Source organism: Chrysochloris asiatica, unplaced genomic scaffold (assembly GCF_000296735.1).
Source record: "Chrysochloris asiatica unplaced genomic scaffold, ChrAsi1.0 scaffold00047, whole genome shotgun sequence".
Classification (NCBI taxonomy): domain Eukaryota; kingdom Metazoa; phylum Chordata; class Mammalia; order Afrosoricida; family Chrysochloridae; genus Chrysochloris; species Chrysochloris asiatica.
The window spans coordinates 3,574,237-3,601,449 of NW_006408565.1; the positions used below are offsets into that span (position 1 = coordinate 3,574,237).

The 27,213-nt window shown below is 51.3% G+C and overlaps 1 protein-coding gene across 1 annotated transcript in view; it reads left to right on the forward strand.

Annotated features, from left to right (window-relative positions):
- Positions 1 to 27,213, forward strand: part of COL16A1 (collagen, type XVI, alpha 1) — a 52,334-nt gene that overhangs the window by 6,216 nt on the left and 18,905 nt on the right. The window contains 40 exon segments of the mRNA XM_006862177.1: positions 26 to 52; positions 716 to 751; positions 1,752 to 1,778; positions 2,619 to 2,681; positions 3,173 to 3,214; positions 3,339 to 3,383; positions 3,475 to 3,510; positions 3,887 to 3,949; positions 4,269 to 4,313; positions 4,399 to 4,494; positions 4,628 to 4,666; positions 5,190 to 5,234; positions 5,367 to 5,402; positions 5,910 to 6,020; positions 6,669 to 6,704; positions 6,780 to 6,881; positions 7,209 to 7,253; positions 10,190 to 10,225; positions 10,368 to 10,412; positions 10,726 to 10,857; positions 11,713 to 11,748; positions 11,957 to 12,064; positions 12,391 to 12,513; positions 12,623 to 12,676; positions 12,867 to 12,908; positions 13,237 to 13,273; positions 13,353 to 13,405; positions 13,575 to 13,643; positions 16,168 to 16,221; positions 16,426 to 16,452; positions 17,084 to 17,143; positions 17,307 to 17,354; positions 17,486 to 17,539; positions 22,934 to 22,987; positions 23,219 to 23,251; positions 25,183 to 25,299; positions 25,390 to 25,431; positions 25,526 to 25,612; positions 26,067 to 26,111; positions 27,002 to 27,046. Of these exon segments, the coding sequence (XP_006862239.1) occupies positions 26 to 52; positions 716 to 751; positions 1,752 to 1,778; positions 2,619 to 2,681; positions 3,173 to 3,214; positions 3,339 to 3,383; positions 3,475 to 3,510; positions 3,887 to 3,949; positions 4,269 to 4,313; positions 4,399 to 4,494; positions 4,628 to 4,666; positions 5,190 to 5,234; positions 5,367 to 5,402; positions 5,910 to 6,020; positions 6,669 to 6,704; positions 6,780 to 6,881; positions 7,209 to 7,253; positions 10,190 to 10,225; positions 10,368 to 10,412; positions 10,726 to 10,857; positions 11,713 to 11,748; positions 11,957 to 12,064; positions 12,391 to 12,513; positions 12,623 to 12,676; positions 12,867 to 12,908; positions 13,237 to 13,273; positions 13,353 to 13,405; positions 13,575 to 13,643; positions 16,168 to 16,221; positions 16,426 to 16,452; positions 17,084 to 17,143; positions 17,307 to 17,354; positions 17,486 to 17,539; positions 22,934 to 22,987; positions 23,219 to 23,251; positions 25,183 to 25,299; positions 25,390 to 25,431; positions 25,526 to 25,612; positions 26,067 to 26,111; positions 27,002 to 27,046 (2,295 nt within the window).

Below are 27,213 nucleotides of genomic sequence, written 5' to 3' on the forward strand. Positions count from 1 at the left end.
ATTCCCATGCTCTTCCTCTTCCCAGGCCCATCGGGAGTCAGCAGCTGATGAGGTAAGCCCCCATCTGGACTGGTATAAGGACTAGGGTGAGGAGGTGCCTGCATGAATATTTTTGACAAGGTTCTGTGACACTGGATACCAAGCATGGGGTGGCCAGATAACCACACATCGCCCAGCCTTCCTTGGGAGCCTGATGCTGGGCTTTAACTGCTGCCTCTCCTTGGAGGGGGCGGCTAGCCCTGTATGGTCCTGCTGAGTTGATGGCCATCAGCCATGAGCATAATGGGGAAAGCCCAGGTCTCAAACCCAGAACCCTGGCTCCTGGACCTCATCAGCCTGCCGTTTCCTCATCTGAAAGATGGCTCTAGATTTGCGTTGGTGGGAGTTGGCGTTCAGTATTCAAGGAGCACTGGTAGCGTAGTGGTTACTAATCGGGCTGCGAACCACAAGGTCAGCAGTTCGAAATTACCAGCTGTTCCGCGGGAGAAAGATGAGGCATTGTGTTCCCATAAAGATTTACAGCCTCGGAAACCTATGAGTTGGTCTCTATGAGTCGGAACCGACTCCACGGCATATAACAACAACAACAAATTCTTGTCTTCATGCTTGCCTCACATTCCACCCAGAGCACATGTGATGTTCTGTGGGGTTGGGCAGCATGCGGACAGCATGAGGGGCTCAGAATTGACCTTCCAGCTTTGCTCTTCCCTTTCAGTGTCCACCCTGTATCCATGGTGCCCGGGAGAGCAATGTGAGTGATTGAAGGGTTTGCTGGCTGGGTGGGCGGAGCTCGGGCATCTGAGCAGGCAAGGCTAGAAGTGGGCGTGGTGCAGGTTGGGTGGCAAATTCCTGATTGATGACAAGAGGGTCTTTGTCCACTTTCAGACCCGCCCCCCTCTCGGCCCATTCTCTAGAGCTAAGCTTTACCCCCAGCCCCCCAAGCCAGGGCTGCAGGAAAGGAGGCCTCATGCTCTGTGACCTGGGTGGGTGATGGTGGGTGGTGGTCCAGCAGGGTCAGGACTTAGTTGCTGATTCTACAAGGACTCAGGTCTGCTATGCTTGGAAGGTTTCAAGTGTCATCATGGGGGCTTAGAGATGGGGAAGGTCTGATTCAGAGTTCTACAGCCCACACTGGCCCCCAAACCACATGGTGGCTCCAAGCCTGAGCATATTCCCCCACCTCCCCTCTCGAGTTGGCCCTGGTCCAGCCTCCTTTTGGGGGTCCACAATGACCATGACAGAGGGGCTCACTGGAAGCCCAGCTGGTACCCAACTGTGCCTCTTAACATGGGCATCATGAGTCACTATGTTCCCACAGCCTGACATTCTGAGTTGACATCTCATGTTGATCCAAGCAGAGCACACACCCCCAATCCCCCTCATCTCCAAGCCTCCTGACCATGGGGAACATGAGCAAGTCCCCCTCTTCTGCCTGCCCCTTTCTCAGTCCCCATCCAAATGGTAAGGCTAATGTTCCCCAGATGTGCAGTGGTTACCACAGCAACTGAATAGCCATATTTTCCTAGTAACTGGGGGGCAAAGACAGTCAAAGTCAGACAGGTTAAAAGAAGCACATACATTTTACAGCTTTAGGAAGTTGAGTCAGTGTGCTGGTTGACCTGGAAGGTAAAACAGTAGCTGGGATTGAGGCCAGGCTGTGTGACCCTGGCTAAATTGCTTGCCCTTTCTGGACCTTTGGTTTTATTTTTCCTCTCTGAAGTGTAAAAATACTCTCTCCTCTGTCCCCTCAGGTCTCTCTTGGCCCTTCAGGTCCCAAGGTGAGTCCCAGGCAAAGAACAGGATGCTCCTACCCTCTTTGATGTGCTCATCCGTGTCTGGAGCATGTGACACCTTCTGTGGGTGTATGACTGCATGTGGGGAGATTGTGTGTTGGTGACAGCAGGGGATGTATCTGTAAAAGATGTTAAGAGCCGCCTTTTTCTTCGGCCCCTCAAACTCACCAGCCGTTCCTGGAAACCCTATATATAGGACCACTATGAGTCGGAACTGACTCGACAGCACTTTACAACAATAACAACATGCATCTCTGGGCCACTACTTGCATGAGCATCTCTGCACATGTGTGCAAACATGAGGCTGAGCTTCTGAGGGTCATACAATCATGTGAGCACTGAGTACAGGTTCTGAGTTGAGCTTTTATATGGTGTCATCACCCCTAGAGCTAAGTGCTAGCGTGATCCCCACTTACTGATGAGGAATCAGGCTCGTAGAGGGGACGTGAGTTGCTCTAGCAAGTGGTGCAGGCAGGATGTGATTGCAGGCAGGCTGACACTCTGTCATCATGTGTTCCTGCTGTCTCACATGTGTGTTCACTTGTGTGTGGTGGCATGTGAGCTGTGTGCTTGGAGGTGGCAGTGGGGAAGAAACCCTCTTTATAAGACTATATATTTGTCAAATACAGCCTTGGAGGGGGTATGTAGGAATACATATGGGATTTATAAACTGTGCATGGAGGCGGGAAGGGTGGGGGCTGGGCTCTGCCCATATGTGTGCACATTTACATACCCATGTGTGTTGGGGTGGGTGGAGAAGAAGTGGGGGCAGGGAGCTTCATATGCTCCTTCTGGTTCTAGCCCCTTTTTTGGTCTCACCCATAGGGAGGGAAAGGTGAACGGGGCCTGCCTGGTCCATCAGGCTACAAGGGAGAGAAGGGAGCTCGGGTAAGTGTGCCAGCCATGCCGATTATAGGACCCTCTCTGGTGGTGCCTGGGGGTGGAATGGGATGATGTGCCATGACCCCATCCTCCCAGTTGAAAGCCTGTACCCTGGCCCAAATACAGGATGCAGACCAGGATCTTTCTAGGGGATAGTATATGGAAGTCTTCCAGGACCACCTAGGACTGTGGGCTTCCTGGGCCTGTCCTCAGAGTCCCTGGGTGGTGCAAATGGCTACTGCACTCTGCTGCTAACTGAAAGGTTGATGGTTTGAGTCCACCCAGATGCATCTTGGAAGAAAGGACTGACAATTTACTCCTGAAAAATTAGTCAGTGTCAACCCTGTGGAGCACAGCTCTACTGTGACACACATGAAATTGCCATGAACTGGGTTGGAGTGACTTCAGCAGTCAGTGGTGATCGTTCTGAAAACACATCTAGGGTGACTCTTCCAAGAGGCTCACACCTTCCTTGATCCCCTGTTCCCCTCCCACAGGGTAATGACTGTATTAGAATCTCTCCGGATGCCCCGCTTCAGGTAAGACCTGGAGGCAGTGCCTGCTTCTGGGACAGTATGGGGTCAGCCCCTAGGGTGGGGGCTGTGCCCTTAGCAGCCTCTGAGATGACTCCGAGCCCCTCTCAACACCCATCTCCCTGCTCAGTGTGCAGAAGGTCCAAAGGGAGAGAAGGGAGAGTCAGGAACCTTGGTGAGTGTGAGGCCAGGGATGGGGCAGGGGTGGCAGGGTCCTCAGCTTCCATTCCTCACCCCTTCTTCAATGTTCCCCCTCCTTGTCTCAGGGACCCTCAGGACTCCAGGGCTCAACAGGCCAGAAGGTAGGAGGTCTAGATTTGGTGGGGTGGGTACTGGTAAGGGCTGGGCCCCAAAGCCTTGAGGAAGTGATCTAGGAGATCTTCTTAGGAAATCTGGGTTCTACTTTTCTGATGAGGTCAGTGGGTGGCACCCCCATCCCTCTTCATCTTCCTACTCAGACCCAGAAGGAATGCCATAGGCCCCCCAAAGGAGTAACCTGGCTGGTTTGGAAGTTCTTCCTATTGTCTACCCTCTCATGGTGACTGAAGCCATTCAGTCTCAAAGAGGCAGAGATCAGGGGTCTAGAAGAAGGCAGCTGCTCCTCTCCCAGAAGGAGCTACCATGGTCCTTCCAGGCCCTTCCAGTAACCTCAACCCTGTTGCCTTTTTTTCCCTCCAGGGCCAGAAAGGCGAGAAGGGAGACGGAGGCACTAAGGGCTTGCCGGGGAAGGCAGGCCGAGATGTACGGTGCTGGGGACCCTTACCCACCATAATCTCCAACATGGGAGCTTGGGACCTTGAAATGCTGGAAGATAGCCACAGGAACCCAGCCCCCTCCCTGGACCTCAGTTTTTCGGTCTGAACAGGGCAGAAAAGACCCTAGCCTCAAGGCCTCTGACTTAATGCCCTGAGGTTGACATTGGGTGACCTTGGAGCACTGGGATCTGACTTGGAGAGGGACAGTGAGGGTCGGGGTGGAGCATCCACCTGTCCTAGCAGTAACTACTGCCCCAGGAAATCTGCGAGGCCTCAACTGCTCCTACACCTCCCCTCTCCCACAGGGCCGGCCTGGAGAGATCTGTGTCATTGGGCCCAAAGGGCAGAAGGTCAGTTGGGGTGTCTATGGGTTAGAGGGGAGATGGTGGGACTGAGGCAGCAGCTCTCTTATGCCCACCTTATTGTCTGTGCCAGGGAGACCCTGGTTTTGTTGGTCCTGAGGGACTGGCTGGGGAGCCTGGGCCCCCTGGCTTCCCTGGGCCCCCTGGGATAGGACTGCCGGGGACTCCAGTAAGTACTTCCTTTCCTGCCTGTGAGTGGGGGTTCCTGGTTGAGGGAAGGGGTTAAGGTAGAAGATCTGGAAGCCTTCACTGCAGTGAGAGGCACCTGGGAAGTCAATACCTGATCCTGTTTCTACCTTCAGGGGGACCCGGGTGGCCCACCAGGCTCTAAGGGAGATAAGGTAAGCACGCGCAGGAACCTGGGCACATGGGGCAGCTGGCAGTGGGTGTGTCTGAGGGAAAGAGCCAGGCATTTGCTGGTAGGGTTTGGCTCTGCCCCCAACCAAGGACTTGCTGAGGTGGGAGTCCTGACCTGGAGCTCCAGGCATGGTCTAGCAATGACCAGCATGACCTTAACTAGAGGGCCCAAGCTCATTTAGGGCCTTGTATCTTGATGGCACTTAACAACAACAACAACAATCTTGAGCAGAAAGCCCTGGGAATGTCTGCCTGTTTTCTGTGGTTCTTCTGGGATCCCTGCTACACCAGGGAAGGGTTACACAAAGACTTATTTTCTCACTTCCTTGGCAACCAAAAGGACTTGGATTAGCCATGAAGGAGAGGCATCAGGAAGGGAGTGTTTTTTGGTCAAAAGGGTCCAGTGGAGATGAAAGAGTTGGCTGGGATTGCCCTGCTGGGGAGGGGGTGGGATGCTGTGGGAAGGGGGATGGATCCACTTCCTTTAACCTTTCCTTCTGTCCACAGGGCAGCTCCGGGACACCTGGAAAGGAAGGTCCTGGTGGAAAACCTGTGAGTACCTGCAGTCTGGTGGGAAAGGGCTCTTCCAGGGAGGGCTTCTGGATGGAGGAGGAGCTGGAACCTCAGACCCTCTCTTGACACTCCATGGTCCATCTGCCCTGCCCATTGCTTCTTCTTCAACAGGGGAGACCAGGGGTGCCAGGGCTGAAGGGAGAAAAGGTGAGTTGCAGGTGTGGGTTGTTCCAGTTGGGATAGGAGTGAGAACCTCTCCTTGAAGGTGAGCCTAAGCATCAAGGATTCTGGGCCCAGGGCAGTCCTCAGGGCAGTCCCCTCCCCACCCTCATGTGTTCCTGTGGTGAACATCTGTGATTGCTAAATAAAAATCCTGACTTGGAGTTCAACAGCTGGGTTCAAACCCTGCCTCTACCACATACATGATTTATGAATGTGGGTATGGTCAATTAGCCTCTCAGACCAAGTTTCTCCAACTGTACAATAGAGGCATGGTAATTCCTTATGGATCGTTGTGAAGATGTAGTTTTGTGATGTCCAGAACATAAGTTGAGTGAATGAATGAGTTGAACAGAAAGTCCCCCCCATTCTTGCTGTTCACATTGATGTTGGAGGTAGGGCTGGTCTACCTGTGGGGTGGACATAGGACTCCTTCTTTCCTGGAGGTCTTAGCTCCACTCTATCTGTTCCCTCATGGCCTCTCCTTCCTGCTAGGGTGACCCTTGTGAAATATGCCCAACGCTGCCTGAAGGGTTACAAAACTTTGTGGGGCTGCCTGGAAAGCCGGGACCCAAGGGAGAACCAGGCGATTCTGCACTAACCTGGGTGAGTGTCCATGGTGCCATTGTGGGACTCTCACCCAAAAGTGGGGCTCAGTCATAGAGAGGAGTTGGACTTCATTTGACCATAGATTATGAGCAGAGGGTCCAAGTTCTTACTTTGGGTAGAGAGAGGTGGCCAAACCATACAGCTTAGAACTGGGCTAGAGGGCCACCCCAGGTCTCCATGGCACCCTACCAGGGCTCTTGAGGCGGCTCTAGGATGCCTTTTGGGCAAGCTGGGTTGGAACCAATCCTTACTGTGAGTGAGCCTGTGCCCTTCACCTGTGAGTAGGTATTAGTTTGGAGTAGGGGAAGGGAGTGGGCAGGGCTGAGGCAGAAGTTCTGGCTGGATTCCCCATCCCACTTCCTCATAGACCCTCTTTTTCAGGAGGGCTTGGGAACTGTTGGACAAAAAGGTGATCGGGTATGTACAGGGATGTTCTATTGGGAAGACTCAGTCCTGGCCCCATTTCCCCCTGTCTATTACATGGGCTGATAAGCCCGATCTCTGGGGTGCTGGTCTTCAACCCCATAGAGATCCCTAGATGTTTGAAGGGTTTGTGGTGGGTGATGTTGCTATCTTTATACATGGCCAAGAAGTTTGGGGTGACATAATACACCCAGTCCTAGCCACAAACCTTTTTGCCTGCAGGGAGACCCTGGCATCCAAGGCATCAAAGGAGAAAAGGTGAGGGAATCCCCACCCCCACGGCTCCTCTTTGGCCTCAGGGAGCTTTGCTGATCCCTTTTCTTCCACGCCTAGGGGGAGTCCTGCTCATCCTGCAACTTAGGTGTGGAGGCCCAGCATTCTAGACCCTCTGCGGGGGATGTGGGCTCCCCTGGCTCTGACTTGCGTGGTCCTCCGGTGAGAGACTGCTTCCTCCTCGTCCAGCTCAGTCCAGCCCAGTTCAGCCTATCACATTGGTGGCTTCCCTAGCTCTTCAAGTCCCAAGTCTTAGGGCAGGGGCCCTGGAGATACCATGAAGCAGATAGGTGTCCCCTCCCTCCATCTCTACTTCCCTGTTAGAACCTCAGAGTGCCCAGTTGCATAACAGAAGTAACTGTCCCTCTCCTCATGGACAGTTGTAATTCTGAGTTTGCCTGTCTCTTCTGATTGGACACTGGGGTCCATGGAATATTGGCGGGGTGGGAGTGGACAGAATGCTTTAACTCTGACTTGGTTGTTTTTCAGGGGAAAGTTGGCGCTCCAGGACCAACAGGGCTGAAAGGAGAGAAGGTGAGATGCCAGGGCTGCTTGACGGGAAGTAGAGGGAGTGGGTGGCTGGTGGCTGAGAAGTAGCTGTCACATAGACGAGAGATCAAACTGTCAATTCACAGTGAAATAAAACGCATGCATTCACTCCAGTTCAAAGCCCTTATTCTGAGAGCCTGCCCATTTTCCAAGAGAATTCCTTAATGTTGTATTTTTAATTGAATGATAATCTAAAGCAGTTAAGCATATTCAAGACCACCTTATAATAAAATCATGTTTAACAGTTCTATTGAATCGCTATGGAGTCCTGTTGTGGTGCTGCAGTATAATGCACTGGATCTCAAGGTCGGTTTAAATTGCAAAGAGGTCAACAGTTCAAATCCATCAGCTACTCCTTGGAAACCTTATACAGGGTCACTATGAGTCAGAACCAATTTGTCAGCACTAAACAACAACACCATTGAACTGCTAAGCATAAGGTTGGCAGTGCAAACCTATTAGTCGCTCCTCAGAAACTCTCTACAGGTTCACTATGAGTTGAAACTGACTCAACAGCACTTAACAACAAATACCATGTACAGGAACCCTGGTGGTGCAGGGGTTAAAGTTTGGGTGCCAACCAACAGGTTGATGCTTTGAACCAACCAGCCAGCCAGAGTGAGAAAGGTGTATGCGACCATAAAGACTCCATAAAGGTTTACCACCTTGGAAACCCTATGGTACAGTTCTAGTCTGTCCTATGGGGTCACTATGAATTGGAATTGATGGCAGTAGGTTACATCATGTATAATATGCTGAGCAGTGTTCCAAGTGTTTGAACATTCATTCACTTGTGTTATCCTACCAAAACTTTATGAAGTAGGTGAGCCATTATTCCCATTTTATAGATGAGAAAATGGAGACCCAAAGAGGTTCAATAAGTTGCCCTAAGCCACACAGATATTTGGGCTCAGAATCTAGGATTTGAATCCAGGCAGTCTGGCTCCAGAGCCTGTTGTTGTTGTTAAGTGCTGTCGAGTTGATTCTGACCCATAGTGACCCTGTATAGGGTTTCTGAGGAGTGATTGATGAGCTTGAACTGCCGACATCGCAGTTCAAATGGCTTTGCAGTCCTGAGCCTGTAATCAAGTCTATAAATGAGTGGCTTTGTTAACATTTGTGTTTATGATTGCGATTTAGACAGTATTGAACTTATAATACAATATTATTCAAATGGAGGGCTCTGTGGGCATAAAGTGCTCAAAGATGAGAAACAGTGAAATATATGTTCAGATGTAACTCTCACAGGCAAATCACACTTGTCAAGTCTCAAATGTAGCCACCCTCACCCCTACTTCTCCTCAGAAATCTTCCCCTACATCTTCATCTCAGTGAAGTACATATCGCAGCTTCTCAACCCAACACTCTAGTTCTCCTTGACTCCTCCCCTTTCCCACATCACCCTTCTCATGCAGCCTCTCAGTAACTCCTGACAGTTCTGTCCACTCTCGACTCTCTCTCAACTCCCTCACTCTCTCCATCTGCCTCATCATACCATCTGGCAGCCTGTGACTGCCTCCCCTCTGGCCTACCTGCCTCCACTGAGGAGCTTGTGCTTTATTTCTCTATTAACATCCTTCTCTGACTTGCCTTCTATATACCAAAGTCCTGCTATACGTATACTACCAAGACCCTGGATGACCAAGTCCCTGCCTATCTTTCCAAACTCATCATGTGCTCTTCTCCCGGCTAACTTTAGTTTAGCCACACTGGACCTCATTCCATTCTGGAATACGTCAAGACCTTTTGGACTTTGTACTTGTGGATGTTTTATAAGCCAGTTTCCCTTTAAGTAATTCTGGTGATATCATGTGTGTCAGAGTAGAGCTACGCTCCATAGGGTTTTTTGGAAGTAGATCACCAGAATTTTTGTGCTAGGCCCTTCTAGATAGATTCAAACCACCAGCCAAAAGGTTAGCAGTCAAACATGTTGACTTTTGCATTCCCCACCCCCTGCCATTACGTTGGTTCCTACCCATCGTGACTCTATAGGACAGAGTAGAATACTTAACCCACTGCTCCACCAGGGGATTACATCACCCAGGGATTCCTTTCCTCTCTCTCCCCCTCCCCCGATTTTTTCTTCGGTGAATTTTATTCTCCTCTTTCTGGTAATAATAATAATGGCCTCTCTTGCTTACTCCATATCATCCTCCTTGCTTATTTCCTTCATAGCATTCACCACTATCTAAAATTATTATTACTTTTAGAGATTTTATTTTGTCCATAAGTATGTAAGACTCCCAAGGGTTTTTGTCTGTGTTGTTCACTGCTATATACCCAGTACATATTCTGGTATCTGATGTGTGCTAGGCTTCCTATGAACAGCTATTGGATACATGAATTAATGATCTTTATGTGTTGGGTCAGGCATGAGGCTCTGCCTAGGATTCTGTGAAGTGAGGCTGGGGGCAGAAACATGGTCTACAGCTCCTGAATTCCATGGACTAGAATGGAAGACCTTGTGGAAGTCCCTTTTCCTCTCTGAGTAGTACTGTGTGTTAGGAGTTGGGATGCTAACCAGAAGGTCAGTGGTTCAAACCTACCAACTGCTTCCCAGGAGAAAGATGAGACTTTCTGCTCCTATCATGATTTATAGTCTCGAAAACCTTATATAGGGCCGCTATTAGTCAGAATTGACTCAATGGCAGTTAGTTTTTTCTAGGAGTCCTGCTGTGGTAGGATAAGCACTGAACTGCTGTAAGATTGGTGGTTCAAATCCACCAGCTGCTCCTTGGAAACCTTATACAGGGTCACTTCGAATAGGAACTGATTTGACAGCATTAACAACAGTTTCCCTAGACAGGAAAGGAGAGTGTGATGTAGAGGCCCCAAAGGGCTTCTTTGTAGTTCTGAGCTTAGGGCCGCTCTGGCATTTATGCCCCTCTTTGACCTTATATTCTTCTCTGCTTTGCTCTCAGGGAAACTTCGGGGACACAGGGCCTGCTGGAAGTCCAGTGAGTATGCTTCAGATGGCCAGTTCAGGGGAGGAGGACAAGGAGGGAGATGCTACCCACCACTGGGGAGATGGTGGGCCTGCTCTGTGCCTCAGCATTGCCTTGATGATGCTGGGCTTCAACATGACTTCTTCTCATGTAGGGGCTACCAGGGACCATGGGACCAGCAGGCACCAAAGGGGAGAAGGTGAGTCTGCGGTCATTCTCCAATACTGCATCTGGGCTGCGCTTTCTAGGCACATGCTCATCTTGCTGTACTTCAAATCTTGAGGCTCCCCATTGCCTGGAGAGTAAAGTCTGACTCCTTGCATGGTCTTCAAGACCCTGAGGACTTGGCCCCCACCTTCCTTCCTCACCTGCCCTTCCCACTCTATCCCAAGCTACTCGGTGCTCACTCCAGGTGCCACCAGGACCAGGCTACCCTCTCCAGCCCAGGTTCTGAGCTTGACAGTGGTACACCAGGACTTGTGGACCCCCAATCTCATGTCATTACTTGTCAGGGGGAGCCTTGTGAGCCATGTCCAGTCTTGTCTAAGTCTCAGGATGGAAACAGCCATGTGGTGGCCTTGCCTGGCCCACCCGGAGAGAAGGGAGAGACTGGGCCTCCAGGCCTCAGCCTGCCAGGAAAACCGGTGAGTTCTGGGGCTTGGGGAGCCAAGGAGCAAGAAGGGTTCAAGAGAGGTCAAGGCTCCTGCCTGGGTCTCCTGACTCCGGCCCACATTCTCTGTGGAGTGGAGGGGACAGTGGCTGTCACCAGAGGGACTCAACATGGTGGAGTGAGAACAAGGAGCATGTGCTTGTTCATGGGCTCAGACTCCAGCAATGCCCATTACTAGACCTTCAACTTGAGCCATTCATGTCTCTTGTTGGTACCGCTGACTCCTTCACATAATGTTGTTATAAAGCTTTGTGTAGCTGTGTGTGAAGCACTTGGCAGCACACAGTAGGTATTATTCAGGAGCTGAGAGTTACCACTGTAGTTATTATTGTCATTACTTTAATAACAACAGCAGACATAGATTCAATACATACCACCTGCCAGGCACTGCTTCACATACGATAAGCACTGGACTGTGAACTATAAGGTCAGTGGTCCTAGCCCACCAGCCATTCTGCAGGAGAAAGATGAGGCTTTCTGCTTCCACAAAGATGTCAGCCTTGGAAACCTTATATAAGGTTGCTATGAGTCAGAACTGAGTTGATGGCACTTAACAGTTATAGCAATCTTCACAAGAACCCTATGGACAGGAACCTTGTATGATTTTTATCATCCCATTTGACAGATAAAGAAACTGAGGCACAGTGAAGTAACTTGTCCAGGGTTACCCAGACCGGAAGTCTGGGCCTTTGAGCACTCCTTGAGTAGGTAGTGAGCAGAGCTTTATATCTGTCTATCTACTGTTGTACCCCCTGGCTCTAGCCCAGTGCTGGGCACTTAGGAGTGTCTGGTATGAAAGAATGCATTCACAGAAATGCTTTGTCCTCAGGGCAAGGCAGGAGAGCGAGGAATGAAGGGACAGAAGGTGAGAGTGTCTTGGTGGGACCCTGGGTGGGCTCTCCCAACCCCCTCCTCTCACTTCTTCCCCTACCACCTCCTTTTCTTGATGGCCCACTCCCTTCCCAGCCCCAGCCCTCCGCCCTAGTGAAGGGCTGTGAATGCCTGCAGGTCCCAAGAAGGCAAGCTACCCCCTGCTGGGCCACTTCTGCCCTCCTGACCCCTGCTTCTTACAGGGGGATGCTGGGAATCCTGGAGACCCTGGAATCCCGGGCACTACAGGGCAGCCAGGACTGTCTGGAGAACCTGGGGTCCGTGGCCTAACAGGGCCAAAAGGAGACAAGGTCAGTCAGACAAGGGGTGGCTTGCTTCATGAACCTATGAAATAAGGTAGAATGCTCACGAGAGGAAGGACCATGGGTCAGGAGTGAGCTTGGGCTGTGAGCCTCAGAGGATTCCAGGATCATGGGCATAGGCTCCTCAGGTTTCTTCTGAGGCGGGGAGGAGGAGAGCTAAGAGCACAGGAACCTGCTTTGATTTCTCAGGGTGAGTGTGGAGTAGTGGGGGATCTGGACTCTTAGATGACACAAGGACCCCCTTTCTGAAATCTCCTCCTGATCCAGCTGCCTGTTTCACTCACATGCTCTGGGCTGTGCCCATCTCTGCCCAGGGTGATAGCTGCACTGCCTGCCCCAGCCTGCAGGGGGCGATGACTGACATGGCCGGACAACCTGGGAAGCCAGGCCCCAAGGGAGAGCCAGGCCCTGAAGGTGTGGGCAGGCCTGGTAAACCGGTGAGTTTGGTTGCCTAGTCCCTGGCCCTTCCCTGCTTGGGCTTTGCCTTCTCTTTCTTCTATCGCACATTTTTCCTTTGCGGACTCCGTGGCCACCTTGTGTTTTTAGGGCCTGCCTGGTCTACCTGGAGTTCAAGGACGCCCAGGACTGAAGGGGACACAGGTAGGTGTGAATATGGGGTCTGGGATACCGGTATATGTGGGTGAGCATTGGGTGGGGAGATGGGGGCAATGGGCGTGGCATGGGAAGTGGAGATGAGGATAGTAGTGGAGGAGGGTAAGAAGGTATTGAGGAGAGGGCTAGAAAGGAGGGCGGGAGCCTGGAGCCAGCGTTTATTCTTCTGCCTCTTTAGGGAGAGCCAGGACTTCCAGGAACAGAAGTCCAGGGGCCCCAGGTGAGTCTCCAACCTTACCTTTGCTTGCCCACCCCTCCCCTCCACTCGCTTCCATTAGCCAGCTGCTCACTCCCATCTGCTCCAAAGACCACAGAGCTCTGACTGTCCCCAGATGCTCAGCGGGCACAGCTTGTGGGAGGGGTTGGATGGTAATATGGTTTTGTCCCCGTCCCCTCCTCTTTGGCTCTTAGGGTATCCTTGGGGAGTCCTCTTGAGTTTAGGTTGGTGGTTGCCCCCACCCCCCCAACCCACCCCCACCCCCACTCCCTCACCCCCCAACCAGGTCAGCTAGGCCGCTGTGCTCCAGTCTGCCATTTCTGACTTGCAGGGAGAGCCTGGAGTCCAAGGCGTGCCTGGTATTCAGGTCAGTCTGTCTTGGGCCTGGAGGTGGGTTGGGGACAAGTAGAGGCCACTCTTGGATAAGGGATAACTACTTGTACTTCTGTCTGTAGGGGCCTCGAGGACCACCTGGCCCCACTGGAGAGAAGGGTGCTAAGGTGAGACTCTACCTCCTTGGGTATGGGGTTTGCTTCAGAGGACCCTGGTGGTGGATACAGGAGACCTAGAAGCTGAGTAGTGCCCACTAGAGGGCTGCCCAAGACCTGGCCCGATGCATCCCACCTGCTGTATTGCAACTAACTGCAAATGTGTGTCCTTTGCCCACAGGGACCTCCAGGGGTGAAAGGAGCCACTGGACCTGCTGGACCGCCTGGTGCCAGTGTCTCTGGGCCTCCGGTAAGGGTCCTCTCTGGCTCCCTGCTCCTTACAGGGTAAGGGCCTCCCAAGGACACTGCTGGGAAGAGGGCACAGGGAGAAGAGTGACCTCAGCCTTGCCCAGCCTCAGAGGAGGGAAGATCGCAGTACTGATCAGCACCAGTGTTCTGATCTGTGTGGCAGTGGTGAGGTCCCGTGCTAAGTTCTACACATGCAGGGCCTCTCCATTCACTTAATCCTCACAACAGCCCTGTAGGGGAGTGCTAGGAGGGTCCCCCTTTCATAGATGAGGAAGCTGACTGCCAGATAGTGAGGAGGCAGAGCCAGGACTTGAACCTAGGTCTGTCTGATTCGAAGCTTGTGTGTTCACCACTGTCCCCTTTCAAACCTTGGTGTCATTAGGGATCTTCTAGACCAGTGCTGCCCAGTAGATCTGTTTGGTGGTGTCATTGATGTGCCATGGAGTTGGTTCTGACTCATATGACCCTGTATAGGGTTTCCTAGGCTGCAAATCTTTGCAGCAGAAAGCCTCATCTTTCTCCCACAGAACTGCTGGTAGTTTTGAACTTCTGACCTTGAGGTTAGCAGCCTGACATGTAACCACTATGTTACCAGAGCTACCAGGGCCAACTATAATTCAGAAACTGCATCCTGGGCATGAAATCTACACTGGCCCACCCACTATGACCATGGTGATATCAGCATCACTGAGACGTCATGAGAATCATTCATAATAAGGAAGATCTAATAAATGACCTTGTACTGTTTACATTTCTCTTGGCATCTGTTTATGGCAATGGCAACATTCTATTCTGTGCCTTCCAAGATGGTAAGCACTGTTGTTATTGTTATATGCCGTGGAGTCGGTTCCAACTCATAGTGACACTGTTCAGGGTTTCTGAGGTGTAAATCTTTACGGGAGCAGAAAGCCTCATCTTTCTCCTGCGGAACAGCTGGTAATTTCAAACTGCTGTCCCTGAGGTTTGCAGCCTGAGTCATAACCACTACGCTCCCAGAGCTCCTTGGTAAGCACTGTAGAGAACTTTAAATGAGGCTGGTACCCCAGAAGTGAGTTTTAAATTTCATTCCATTTTCTCTGAAGTTTCAATAGCCACCTGGCGCTAATGGCTGCCATATTGGATAACACAGAGCATGATCAGCAGCTCACACTCCCATTACCCTCCAAGACCTCCTTTTTATTATTGTTCCCACCCAGTGATTCTCATGGACTCTGTCTATTGAACAAACTATATAGATTAAGTAAAACTAAGTGCATTCCTCATCTTGATGCATCAAAGACCTATATAAGAGTCAACTTCTGCACCACATGAACCCACTAGAATTTTACAAGATGATACAATTCTAACTAGAATCTAAGAGATTCTACCTTTCAGCCAGCCTGCACCTGCTGGGTCATGGACAAGTGTATAATTTTTCTTGGGCTTTTGATGAAGTTGAGAATTGCCCCACGAACAAGTATCTTTTTGTGTTCTTAGGAATCCCTAGAGAAATTCCAGTTTCTTCCTTACAAGTGTGTGTCAAGGCCCAGAGGAGGCAGGGACTTGCCCAAGCCCACACACCAGTGTGTTTATCAGCAGAGCTGGGAAGTCAGGATCCCTGCTGTTCCCAGGAGCCCCAGAGTAAAGGCAGAGATGTGGTCCTGGTCATCCCAGAAGGAAGTGGAGAGGCCCATGGGAAGACAGCCATCAGAAAGTGCTCTGAGCCACCAGGCTGGTTCTCTGGGCCTGAGGAGATTCTGTGTCTTTGCTCCAGCAGCTTTGCTCTAGGAATGCTCTTCAGACCTTGTTTCCTTCCACCGAATCTGACCCGGGGGGCCTTCGATCTCAGTCCCCTGCTCACTAGTTGTGTGACCTTAGCAAAGTGGTACCCCAGAGTCTCTGATTCCTTGTTGGTAAAACAGGAACTGAAATTCCTACCTCCCAGTCACGTCAACTGGGGTAACTTTTGTGATAGAAACTTTTGTGTACTAAGTGCCTGCTAGGGGGGCAGGTATGGCACTGTAGGATAATGCACTGGATCCCAGGGTAGGTTTAAACAGAAAGGTCGGTGGTTCAAACTCACCAGCCGCTCCTTGGAAACCCTATACGGGGTCGCTATGAGTCGGAACCAACTTGATAGCACTTAACAACTTAACCACAAGAAGTGCGTTGAGGGGAGCAGGGACTTTGGGGCTAGACAGGCCTGGGCACAGTTGCATTCTTAAGCCTGTAGTCTCTGTTTCCTTACCTGTAAAGCAGAACAATGCCATTCTTCAGGGCTTGGAGTGGGGATTCCACAGACACTCTCTCACAGGTGGTTGGCCCAGTGTCTGCACCCAGAAGGTCTGAGGAAATGTCCATCTTTAGCTTCCTTTCTTTCTCCTCTTGTTTCTGGTGCCTCAGTCTCCTCCTCCAGAATGCGGGCATGGGACTCCAGAGGGGCCTGGAACTGCTTCTGTTTGCCCTACAGCCCTTCTGTGCCGGCAGGTCAGATGGCTGGACTGCTGTCCCTCTTAGTCCACTGACTCCGACCTTTCTCCCTTCAGGGACGTGATGGGCAACAAGGACAGAGTGGGCTTCCAGGGGCCAAAGGAATGCAGGTGAGTACAGAGTCTCTAGTGGTGATGGTTATGTGCCGTGGAGTCGGTTCCAACTCATAGCGACCCTGTACAGAGTTTCTGAGGCTGTAAATCTGTATGGGAGCAGAACGTCTCATCTTTCTCCCAGAAATGGCAGCTGTAAACCATAGCTGTCTCTGTCTCCACACCCCTCCTTATTCACCTCCCTGTGTTTCCTCCCTGCAGGGTGAAAAGGGATCTCCAGGAGAGAAGGTGAGTCCCAACAACTTGGGACAAAAACTCTGGGGGAATTGGCAGCTCTGACAGACCCACCACTGGGGCAACCTTGGTGGCCAAGGGGTACGCATATGGTAGTGCCCTGATCTGGGGAGCAGGAGTCAAGGAGTTATTCTGGCCCCCATACCACCACCCACCAGCACCTTTGTTCCAGGGTTCACCTAGGGTCACATGACTCAGATTGCTCCAAGGCCTTCAGGAGAACAGCTGCTTAAATGAGAGCAAGTCAGATGGCAGAGGCAAGAACTGAGCAGATAAAGATGGTACTGTGAGGGCAGAGATGTGAAGGGCCTGGAGAGCCAAGGGAGATAGGACTGCAGCTGGGTTGGGCTGCAACTGTGCTGGAGGCAAGAATGCTGACGAAGATGTTATCGCAGGAGAGCGTCAGTCGTAGCAGGAGCTGCCTTTTGCTGAGGAGTTCTGGACACACCAATCCATTGCATCCTCAATGATCTATGCACGTGACTGGTATTATTATCCCCATTTTATAGATGAGGAGATTGAAGTTCAGAGAGGCTGAATAGGGGCAGATCCTCTAGCGCCCCCTTGCTCCCAGACGTCACCCTTCATCCTTGTCCACCTCTAATAAAGGTCCTTGTCTTTTCAGGGTGAAGCAGGGGAATGCTCCTGCCCTTCTCGGGGAGACCCCATCTTCTCTGGCATGCCGGTAAGTGGTACTGAGACCCCCAGCTTCCTGCCTAGTGCCCTCTGTGCCACGGGCCTCGTCGGGCTTTGCGCCCCAGCCAGCCGCCTCCCCGTGCCACCCTGCGCTTGGTGTGGACGTTGCCTATAACCTCTCCCCTTCTTTTGCGACCCCCACTCCCACCCAGGGTGCTCCGGGACTTTGGATGGGCAGCTCCTGGCAGCCGGGTCCGCAGGTGTGTGTCGCTTGTCTCCTGTGTCTCTTTTCTTCGTCCGCCAGCACCCCACGGCTTGCCCATCCTACTCCCGCTGCTAAGCAACGGGGCAGAGCTTTCTTCTGGGCTTGATCCTTCCTTTTCTCCCTCAGGGTCCCCCAGGTGTTCCTGGACCACCCGGCCCCCCTGGAATGCCTGGAATACAGGTAAAGGGAGACAAGAATAAGGAGTTTGTGGGTCAGGGAGTTTCATGCTGTTGGGAGGCTTCTGCCAGCTGGAGAAGGTTGCTCTCCTGCTCCAACCACATCCCTGCACCATGTCTCACTCCCTGGGCTCCTGTTTCCCAGAGCTGCCTGGAGGGCCTACTGAGCCCTGAGGACAGGCTGTGTGCACCAGCAGCACCTTTTAAAGGATTGCCAGGGTTAAGCTCAGGCTTTGGCCAGCTGTCAGGAACCCACAATCTGGGTCAGATCAAAATCTTTTACACTGGAACTGAGCTCTACAGTTTTGGAGCCACCTCCAGCTTGCAATTATACAATATATATTTTTGCACATCTGCTATTTCCCAGGTACTACTTCAGGTGCAGTTGCTGAACTAGTTCTTGGGAAACAGAGGTTCAAAGCCACCAGCTGCTCCTTGGAAACAGGGTCGCTATGAGTCGGAACAGACTAGACAGCACTTAACAACAAAAAACACTGCTTTAGGTGCTGGGGCTATAGCAGTGGCCCAAACAGATATGAATTTCTACTCTCTTGGAGCATGCATTCTAGAAGGAAAGACAGGCAATAAACAAGAACAATAAGATGCATAGTAGGTTGTTGTTGTTAAGTGACATCGAGTTGGTTTAGACTCATAGAGACCCTGTATAGGGTTTCTGAGGAGTGGCTGGTGAGTTTGAACCACCGACCTTGTGGTCCAGTGCTTTATCCCACAGCACCACACCAGGACTCCATGTGTGTTAGGAAGTGGTACGTATTAAGGAAATAGATAATCAGGGAATGGGAGGAAGGCAAGAAAGATGAGGTTTGAGGACAAGAAAGCCGTTGGAATCAAGGCTTGAAGGAAATGAGGAGAATCTGTAGGGAGAGCATTCCTGGCAGCGGAGCCAGCAGGGGTAAAGGCCTGGAGGTGGGAATGTGCTTGGTGTGTTGGGGGAATGGCAAGGAGGCCAGAGATCGTGACGGAGAGGACTGGGCATTGAGACCAGTACAGCATCTAAAGCTAGCTGACTTGACTTTGGCTCTGTCATGTGCTAGCTATGTGGTGTTGGACAAGTTACTTAATATCTCTTTCATGGAGATGATTACAGTACCTCCTTCATAAGGCTTTTGTGAGTGTTAAATGAGGTAATATGTGCAAATGCATAGAACTCTCCCTGGCATTTAGTAAATACACAGAAAACATTAGCCATCATTATTACTTTGGGCAGTCAGTCCCCAGGCTATGAACGGCAGATTTACTGAAGTCTCCTACTTGCTCTCGAATAGTATGTAAATTCACTCTAATTTTGAAACAACTGAAGGACCCCCTCTCTACTCACAACAAACGCTTCATTACAATCACCTTCACCTGCTGCACATGGAGCTTTGAAATCGCTGAAAAAGCTTCACGCCTTTTCTTGCACTAAAATAAGGCGAAATGAGAACTGTTCTGCACCTGTTCCAACTCACGACAAATTCGACTCTTAAGACACACTTAGGAATGGATTTAGTTTGTAACCCGGGGTCTGCATGTACCACTATTACTAGTACCATTTGACTGCATGTACACCTTCAGGTCAGCGGTTCAAAACTACCAGATGCTCCGCGGGAGAAAGATCAGGCTTTCTACTCCCGTAAAGATTTACACCCTCGGAAACCCTGTACAGGGTCGCTATGGGTCGGACCCGACTCGACGGCACTTAACAACAACAACAACTACTGTAGGAAGGAGCCCTGGTAACATAGTGGACTATGAGCCAATTTGAATCTACCTGTTGCTCCGCAGGAAAAAGATGAGCCTTTCTGCTCCTGCAAAGATTTATAGCCTTGGAAACCCTACAGGGTTGCTAGGAGTCAGAGTCGACTCTGTGACACACAGCCACCACCACCACCACTATTAGAGAATCCTGGTCTGGCACTGAAGTGAACAGCACTGGATCACATTGGCAGTTCAAATCCACCAGCCACTCCTTGGAAACCCTATACAGGGTCGCTATGAGTCAGAACTGATTTGATGGCACTTAACAACAACAACAGTAACAACAATCACTATTAGTGGATTCCTGGTAAGCACTGAACTGCTAACCACAAGGTTGCATGTTCAACCCACCAGCCAATTCTCAAAACCCTATACAGGGTTGCTAAGAGTCAGAACTGGCTTGATAGCACTTAACTACCACCACAACCACAACCAGTATGACTGTCCATTCATTTGAGCCTTACATTAGCATTAATAGAAAGGCTGTGTTGTCTCTAGGTCACAGCTGGGCAGACTGGCTCAGAGAATTGAAGTATCTTGTCCAAGGTCATTCTGGCTAGGAAGTGGCGGTACTGGACAGAGCATCCCCTTGCAGAGCACTGCCCGCACCCGTCCACTTCAGCCACATTTCCCTGAGGTCCTGGGACACATAGAGATATGCTTGTGGGCGTTGGGCTCCCAGCTCCAGGAAGAGTGATTCTCATCTGAAAAGAGGGGAAGGGAAGCAAAGCAGAATCACATAGAAGCTGGGGAAGACAACTCTCCTCTTCCCCAGAGATTGTATATAGTCCACCCCACCCCAGGCAGACGCTGCCCTGCCACCCTGGGTGGAGTTCTGTTCTGGCGAGCACCATCGCTGATGGGTGTCTCTCTCTGTTCATTGGGTGCCCACTTTTAGTCCTCCATGGGTCAGCCATCGTGTCCTGAAGCACTGCTGGGAAACAGGAATCTGTCTGCAGGAGACTTGCAGTTTGCTTGGGGAAGTGGGAGGCAACATGATAGTCATTTCAAAGTGACCCATTAACAAAGCCAAGCTGAGGTAGTACAAACCCTGCCAAGACATGCTGGGGAATGAGGCAGAAAGGAGCAACTGCCACATCTATCCGGGCAACAAGCCATTGTCCAGTGCCAGTGCCTGAGACCAATCTGAGGCTGCTGCTACATGAGCACTTGCACCGTGCTAGGTAGGATGCAGGGCATTCCCTTGCAGATTCCCTACTCAGACCTTTCAAAGTAAGTAGCAGAAGCAGGTTCAGAGATATATGGTATATACTTGCCCCAAATCACAGTCCCAACTCTCGATTGTCTCACTGAATCCTCATCCATTTCACAGATGAGGAAACGGAGGCCCAGAAGTTAAGAAACGTGCCTACTGGTATATAGCTCTCCTCATCCATTTCACAGATGAGGAAACGGAGGCCCAGAAGTTAAGAAACGTGCCTACTGGTATATAGCTCTGGTAGCGTAGTTGTTACAAATCAGGCTGCTAAACTCATAGTCAGCAGTTCGAAACTACCAGCTGTTCCGTGGGAGAAAGATGAGGCTTTCTGCTCCCGTGAAGATTTACGACCCCGGAAACCCTGTAGAGGGTCGCTATGAGTCGGAACCGACTCCATGGCACATCACCACAACATAAAGCTAGTAGGCAGTTGAGTTTGGGTTTAAATTCAGGGGATTTGACACCAGCCCCTACACTCTTCATTTCTATAGCAGAAGTATTGCTAGGTACCATCGAGTTGACACCAACTCATAGTAACCCTATGCACAACAGAACGAAACATATCCTGGTCCTGGGCCATCCTCATAATTGTTGCTATCTAGCAGAATAGGTAGGACATTTCATTCCGGGAGGGCAGGAAAGGAATACAAAGTATGAGGCTTGAGCTAATACAGGGGCAGTGGGAGAGTGAGCAGGGGCTGAGTGTGGCTAGCAGTTCTAATCCACCTAGGGTACTGTGAAAGAAAAAGGGCTAGCAATCTGTTTCCATTAATATTATAGTTCAGAAAACCCTATGGAGTAGCTCTACTCTGTAACACCTGGGATGCACTCACCTGCAACTAACAATGACAAAAATGAATACTTACAAGGTGCTGTCCCCATGCCAGGCATTTTTTCTAAGCACCGTGTACATATTAACTCATTTAGGCTGGGTGACATCTGTGGGGGCAGCTGACTCCAGGTCTGATGCAGGCATGAGATCGCCTAGCCTGAAATTGTGAGGACTAGTGGTGATGTGTTCTGTTGCTGGGAGCTGGGACTTGAAAGAGAGGCCTAGGAAATCCTGTGCAGGGGAATCAGTGGAGCATTCACTCGACTCTACTTAATGTGCTTCTCCTCCATGTCGGGCACCTGGGGATTTTAAACCCTAATGCACACCATGTCTCTGTGGAGTATTTAATATGCAAATGCCATTGTGAATCTCCAAGGAGGAAGAGAAAGTCAGCGTGGCAAACATTTAACATGGCATTCTGGGTGCCAGGCTCTGTACTAAGCTCCTTACAGTCAGTAGCTCCTTTAAGCTGCACGATAAACGCCCCTTGTTTTGCAGATCAGAAATTGAATTGCAGGCACAAATTTTTTTTTTTAAAGTCACCTGCCAACTGTTATACCATCATCGCCTCCACCTTCACCACTACCACCTGTGGTTGTGTTGATTCCCACTCATGGCAGCCCTTTGTGTCATGGTAGATCTGTATGCTTCATAGGCTTTTTAATGGTTGTAACCTTTTGGAAGTAGAATGCCAGGCCTTTCTTCAAAGGCACTTTGGATGGATTAAAACCTTTCGGTTAGCAGTCAAGTATGTTAACCATTTGCACCACCCAGAGGCCCGTGTAGTGCTGTAGAATAAGCACTGGACTGCGAACCACAAGGTTGGTGGTTCAAACCTACTAGCTGCTCTTTGGAAACCCACTATGTTTTGGAACTGACTTGAGGGCACTTAACAACAGTCAGGCTTTGCACCTAGATGGATGCGACTCCCCAGGCTTCTGCCCTTGCTGTGTGCATTGGGTTCTGAAGAATGAGGTTGAAGTAGTGGTTGAGACAGGGGTTGGAAGCAGTTGGTCCTCATCCTGAATCTCAGTTCTGTGCATTGTTCTTCCTGTGATCTTTGGTTTGTTGCTTTCTCTGAGTTCTTTCATTTTAAGATAGAGCTATCAACACCTAGGTCACCAAGATAACTGTGGTGACTAAATGAGAAAATAAAGGAAACGTGTCTAACACACAAAGAGACAATAGTTACGTCAGGCCGACCTTGGAGCTAGTTCACATTTGGTTCCAGACCATTGCAATAAAGGAAATCACGCAGAGTGGCCACACACCTTCAATTTGTAAAAACCCTGAAATATGTCAAGTGTGATAAAGGGAGGTATGCCTGTATATGGAAAACCCACAACTCAGTTTCTGATTTTCTCCTGACCTGTGGGGGAACACTCCCTGTTGGACTGGTTTAGGGGGTCAGCCCCCGGGCTACACCATCAACGGGTCTGGAGGCTTTCAGGCTAAGGCCAGATGTCACTCTTGTTCCTGACAGCTCTCAGCTGTGGGCTGAGGTGGGAGGCAACAGGGATGATGAGAAGGCTGTAGGGCTCGCATGGGCTCGCATGAGGTGCATCACATTTGTCTCTCCTTGGCTATAGGGAATTCCTGGAAACAACGGTTTGCCAGGACAGCCTGGGCTTACTGCAGAAGTGGTAGGTACTGGCCAGGCCTTCCTGCTTGTCCCCCTCCCTCCCTGTCCTTCCCAGGGATGTGCTTGCCTTGTGACTCCTGTTGCTACAGTGGGGGCCGCTCATCTGTCTGTTCCCTAAGGCTGAGAGAAGCCAGCATGGCAGGGTACTTCCCAAGGCTCCCCCTGATTCCCTAGGTCTCCCTCCTCCTCCTCTCCACTCAGCTGTCTGAGCCCAGGTGTCTGTCTCTTTCAGGGATCCTTGCCAATTGAACAGCAACTCCTTAAGGTAAGAGGGTAGGTGAGAAGGGAGTAGGAACTGGGAGCAGGACATCTCCTAAGAGGATTCTTATAGGAAGGACACCTACAGGGAGAGCTCACAAGTCTCTACCTGAGGGAGCCTAGCATGGAGCTTAGCCCATAATATTGACTGCAAAGGTACCCATGTGGTGGGTGCTGTCAGCAAAATCCAGCCTTGAAAATGGCCCACAGTAGCTGGGTGTGAGTCCGCCCAGAGTCAGGTCAGCAGTGAGCCCCATACTGCCCTGGTCAGGTGGGCAGGGCTCAGCAGTTTTCAAAGCACAGTGGGCGGCTAAGGGGCTGTGAAGGTTCCATGATGAGGTGATGAGGTTGGGCAGGCCTCGAAGGTGACTTCAGTGGCTCTCTGGTCAGTCCAGAGGAATCCCTGGAGACATGGCATTGGAGAAGCGATTTTAGTGGTGTGAGACAGCGGACTTGGTGGCATGCACCTGTGATCCCTCACAGGATAGGCGACCTTCAGATCCTCTCATGTCTTTCCTGCAGCTCTGCATTCTCGGGACCCCTCTTATATCATAGTCCCCAGAGACCTCCTGTCCCAGCCACCCTCTTCTGGCCCTGGCTAGTCTGTGCTGTGAATATCCCATTATCAAAGTGGTTCCCGGTCAGGGCAGATTATGAGGCCTGCCTGTCTCGCTCCTGCCCTGGACAGCCAGTAGATGTTTTCAGAAGCAGCCTGAAATCAGGTTAACCTTGCAGCAGTTACATGCAGGGTCACAGTGGGGTGTGGCAACAAGACTCCAGCTCTTCTCCCCTAGGCTTGACCAAGCCTGGGCTCTCCCCATCCCCGCCCCTATCCCCAGACTGGAGACCATTTAAAAGCCTACAGATGCAGAACTGACATTTCTCCATACAGCAGTTTGCCTGTTGGCTTATAACCCAAGCACACAGCAGAAGGCCCCAAACAGGAAGTGAGGTGGTGTGGAGAAGGGATCAGATGGTACCCAAGAGAGTGCTGACCAGCCTTGCAATCACACACACGCATTTACATCCACGGCTTTCCTGAAGGAGCCTGGGCTTGGGGAGAGAGTGTGGGCTCTCATACAGACCAGGGTCTAATCCCGACTCCCGTTTACCTAGACAAGTCACACAACTTCTTGGAATGCCCACTCTGTCCTTTCCAGATTGCTTGTAAGATTGTCTGCCTCACTGTATTGTCACGATTGGATGTGATCATATACCAGGACCCATTTCAATGCCTGGCACATGGGTGTTAAAGAAAAATCAGCCATTATGATTGGATTTTGCAGTGAACAGTGGAGGTTTGAGCAGTAATTCTTGCCATGGATGCGTGGGCACCCTGCCAGTCCATGGGTAGACTCCAGTCACCCTGGGTTCTCTAAAATCGTAGGCCAATGTTTACTTGTTGGTTTGATTTTTGTGGGAAGAGCACCCTAGTTCCTATCAAACTCTCAGGAGTCTGTGACCCAAAGAAGGTTAAAACCCTAGATAAGAGAAGGCCTGGGGAAACGAGGGTAGGCCCCATCCCAGGGAGCGTCTGCAAAGTGCTAGCTTCCTGCCACAGCTATTTCCTTTGTCCCTTGGGCAGAGAAGTTGGCATTTGGAGCCAGCCTTTCCAGCCCAACTCCTCCTTGCTTGTCCTCACAGTGGGTGCAGGTTGCAGGAACAGCCGGGACAGATGGTCCCTCTGCAGGCCCCTCCGCCTCCGCCCACATGCCTGTCTGGAAAAGTGGCTTTGGCTTGGCCTTACCCAAGCTGCTTCTTGGAGGAAACTCAAAGCCAGTTGTTGGGACTGAGTCCCCTGAGGATGGAGCAAGGCTACTGCAGGGCTGGGGCTGAGGCTGGAGGGAGTCCCTCAGCTCTGGGGCCTGAGAAGCCTCCCCATTCAGCTCATCCTAGCCTTTTCTGACTCATAACTCACGACTCTTTTTGTCTCATCAGAGCATCTGTGGGGATTGTGCCCAAGGGCAGATGGCCCGCCCAGTGTCCGTACTGGAGAAAGGGGAGAAGGGAGACCAGGGCATTCCCGGAGTGCCAGGCCTGGACAACTGTGCTCGGGTAGGGGGCTGGGCTAGGGCAGCCTTGTTGACAGGAGAGCTTCCGGCTGCTCTCTCCTGACAGAGCACCTCTCACTGTTCTCCGCCACAGTGCTTCATTGAGCGGGAGCGCCCCAGAGCTGAGGAGGCTCGGGTGAGTGGGCTCCTTGCCCCAGCTTTACCCGTGCCCTGTACCCCACATGGAAGGCCCTGGCTGCTCACTCTTACCATCTCCATCCTCACCTCAGGGGGACAACAACGAGGGAGAGCCAGGATGCCCTGGGAGCTCTGGCCTGCCTGGTCCTCCAGGTCTGCCAGGCCAGAGAGGAGAAGAGGTAAGACCTCGAGGCAGGACCCCAAGGTGCTTCCACATATGCAGCTCTCAGTTACCATGTCTTTCCTGCCAGAGCTCCTCTCAGGCCCTGGTCTGGCTCCCTATCTGCTGTGAAAGTGCTTTAGGGACCACCAGGGCCTTATGTGAGCCATGTACCTTCCAGTCCTAACCACTGTGACCTTACGTGCTGTCCTTGGATACATCGATCTTACCGGTTTTGTTTAGCCCCAACACCTGGACACATGGGCACCTGTTACAAAATAGCTGCTCAGTAAATGTTTATTGAATGACTGATGAATGGAATGAAAGACCATTTTAATACCAAAGTTCTGCTTGGACATTGGTTGCCTTCTGTTGACTGTGGTGTGGGGAGCAGAGAGAAAGGTCTGTTGAGACCCCAGGGCCCTGTGGGGCCTGAGCCCTTTAATTCCATTTCCTCTTGGTTTTCTTTGCAGGGTCCACCTGGAGTGAGGGGCTCCCCGGGCCCTCCAGGCCCTATTGTGAGTACCTTTGGTTCCCTGGCCTGTTTGTGATGCTCTCAAGGGATCCTGACACCAGGAGACCCAGTCTCCTGCCTCATGTTCAGGAAGCTGGGCAGGGCAAAAGGAGGGAACGTATTCTCTCCCACCTCCAAATCCCCTAGAACGGACTTGCTCTACTGCTTAACAGGGGTCTGGCTTAGAGGAAGACCTCAGGGCCAGATGTTTGTTTCCCTACTGCCCCATGACCTTGCAGAGTGGACCCAGGCTACGCTGGACAGGAAAGTTAGGCATCTGGCTCGTGGTCTCAGCAGCCAGGGGGACTTGTGGCAGTCTGGCCAGATCTCTTCATGCCCCCATAACCAGTCCCTACAGGGTCCAGGGGCTAAGATGGACTTGCTTTCCCCTTCTCTGGAGGGGTCAGCTCAAGGCAAATCTACAAAGGTCAGACCAGAAGCATCCGACCAGGACATTGGCCCTGGAGTGCTCTGTCCTGTTGATATGGCAGGAAAGCAGATAGGAGGAGTAGGAAAGATGGGAAGAGATGAAATGCCGTCTCGGTAGAAAACTGGCTGGTAGGAGCCATCTTAGAGACATTTGGAGGGCAGTCAGGTGGCAGGCATGATGGACAAGACAGAAAGAAATGGGTTTCCACTCCAGTGAGGGTGTTCTGCTAGCCTGAGGAAGCAGAAGAACTGTCTTGACTTTAAGCGTGTTTCCCATCTCTGCTGATTGATGAGCCATTCTTCCTGGAGCGAGGAGCAAAGGTCTTCTGGGCCTAGCCATCAACGAGTCTCTTTTCCAGCTACGTTGAAAAATATTCCCATGACCACCTCTTCTTGTGACTCCTAGCCTCAGGCTGCCCATGCTACTGTGCTTGTGAGATGTGACCTGCCTGTTTCTCCCACCAGGGCCCCCCAGGTTTTCCTGGTGCCGTTGGCTCCCCCGGATTGCCTGTAAGAACCTAGTGCTGCTCAGCTTCCCTGCCCCCCGCCATCCAGGTCTCTGTGGCTTTCGCGTGTCTCCCTTCCTGGTGTGGCCTTGTCTCCCTCCTCCATGTGTTTCGTTGTCCCCCTTCAGGCAAGGTAGCTAATGACACAGGTTCCCTGAGGTACCAGCAGCT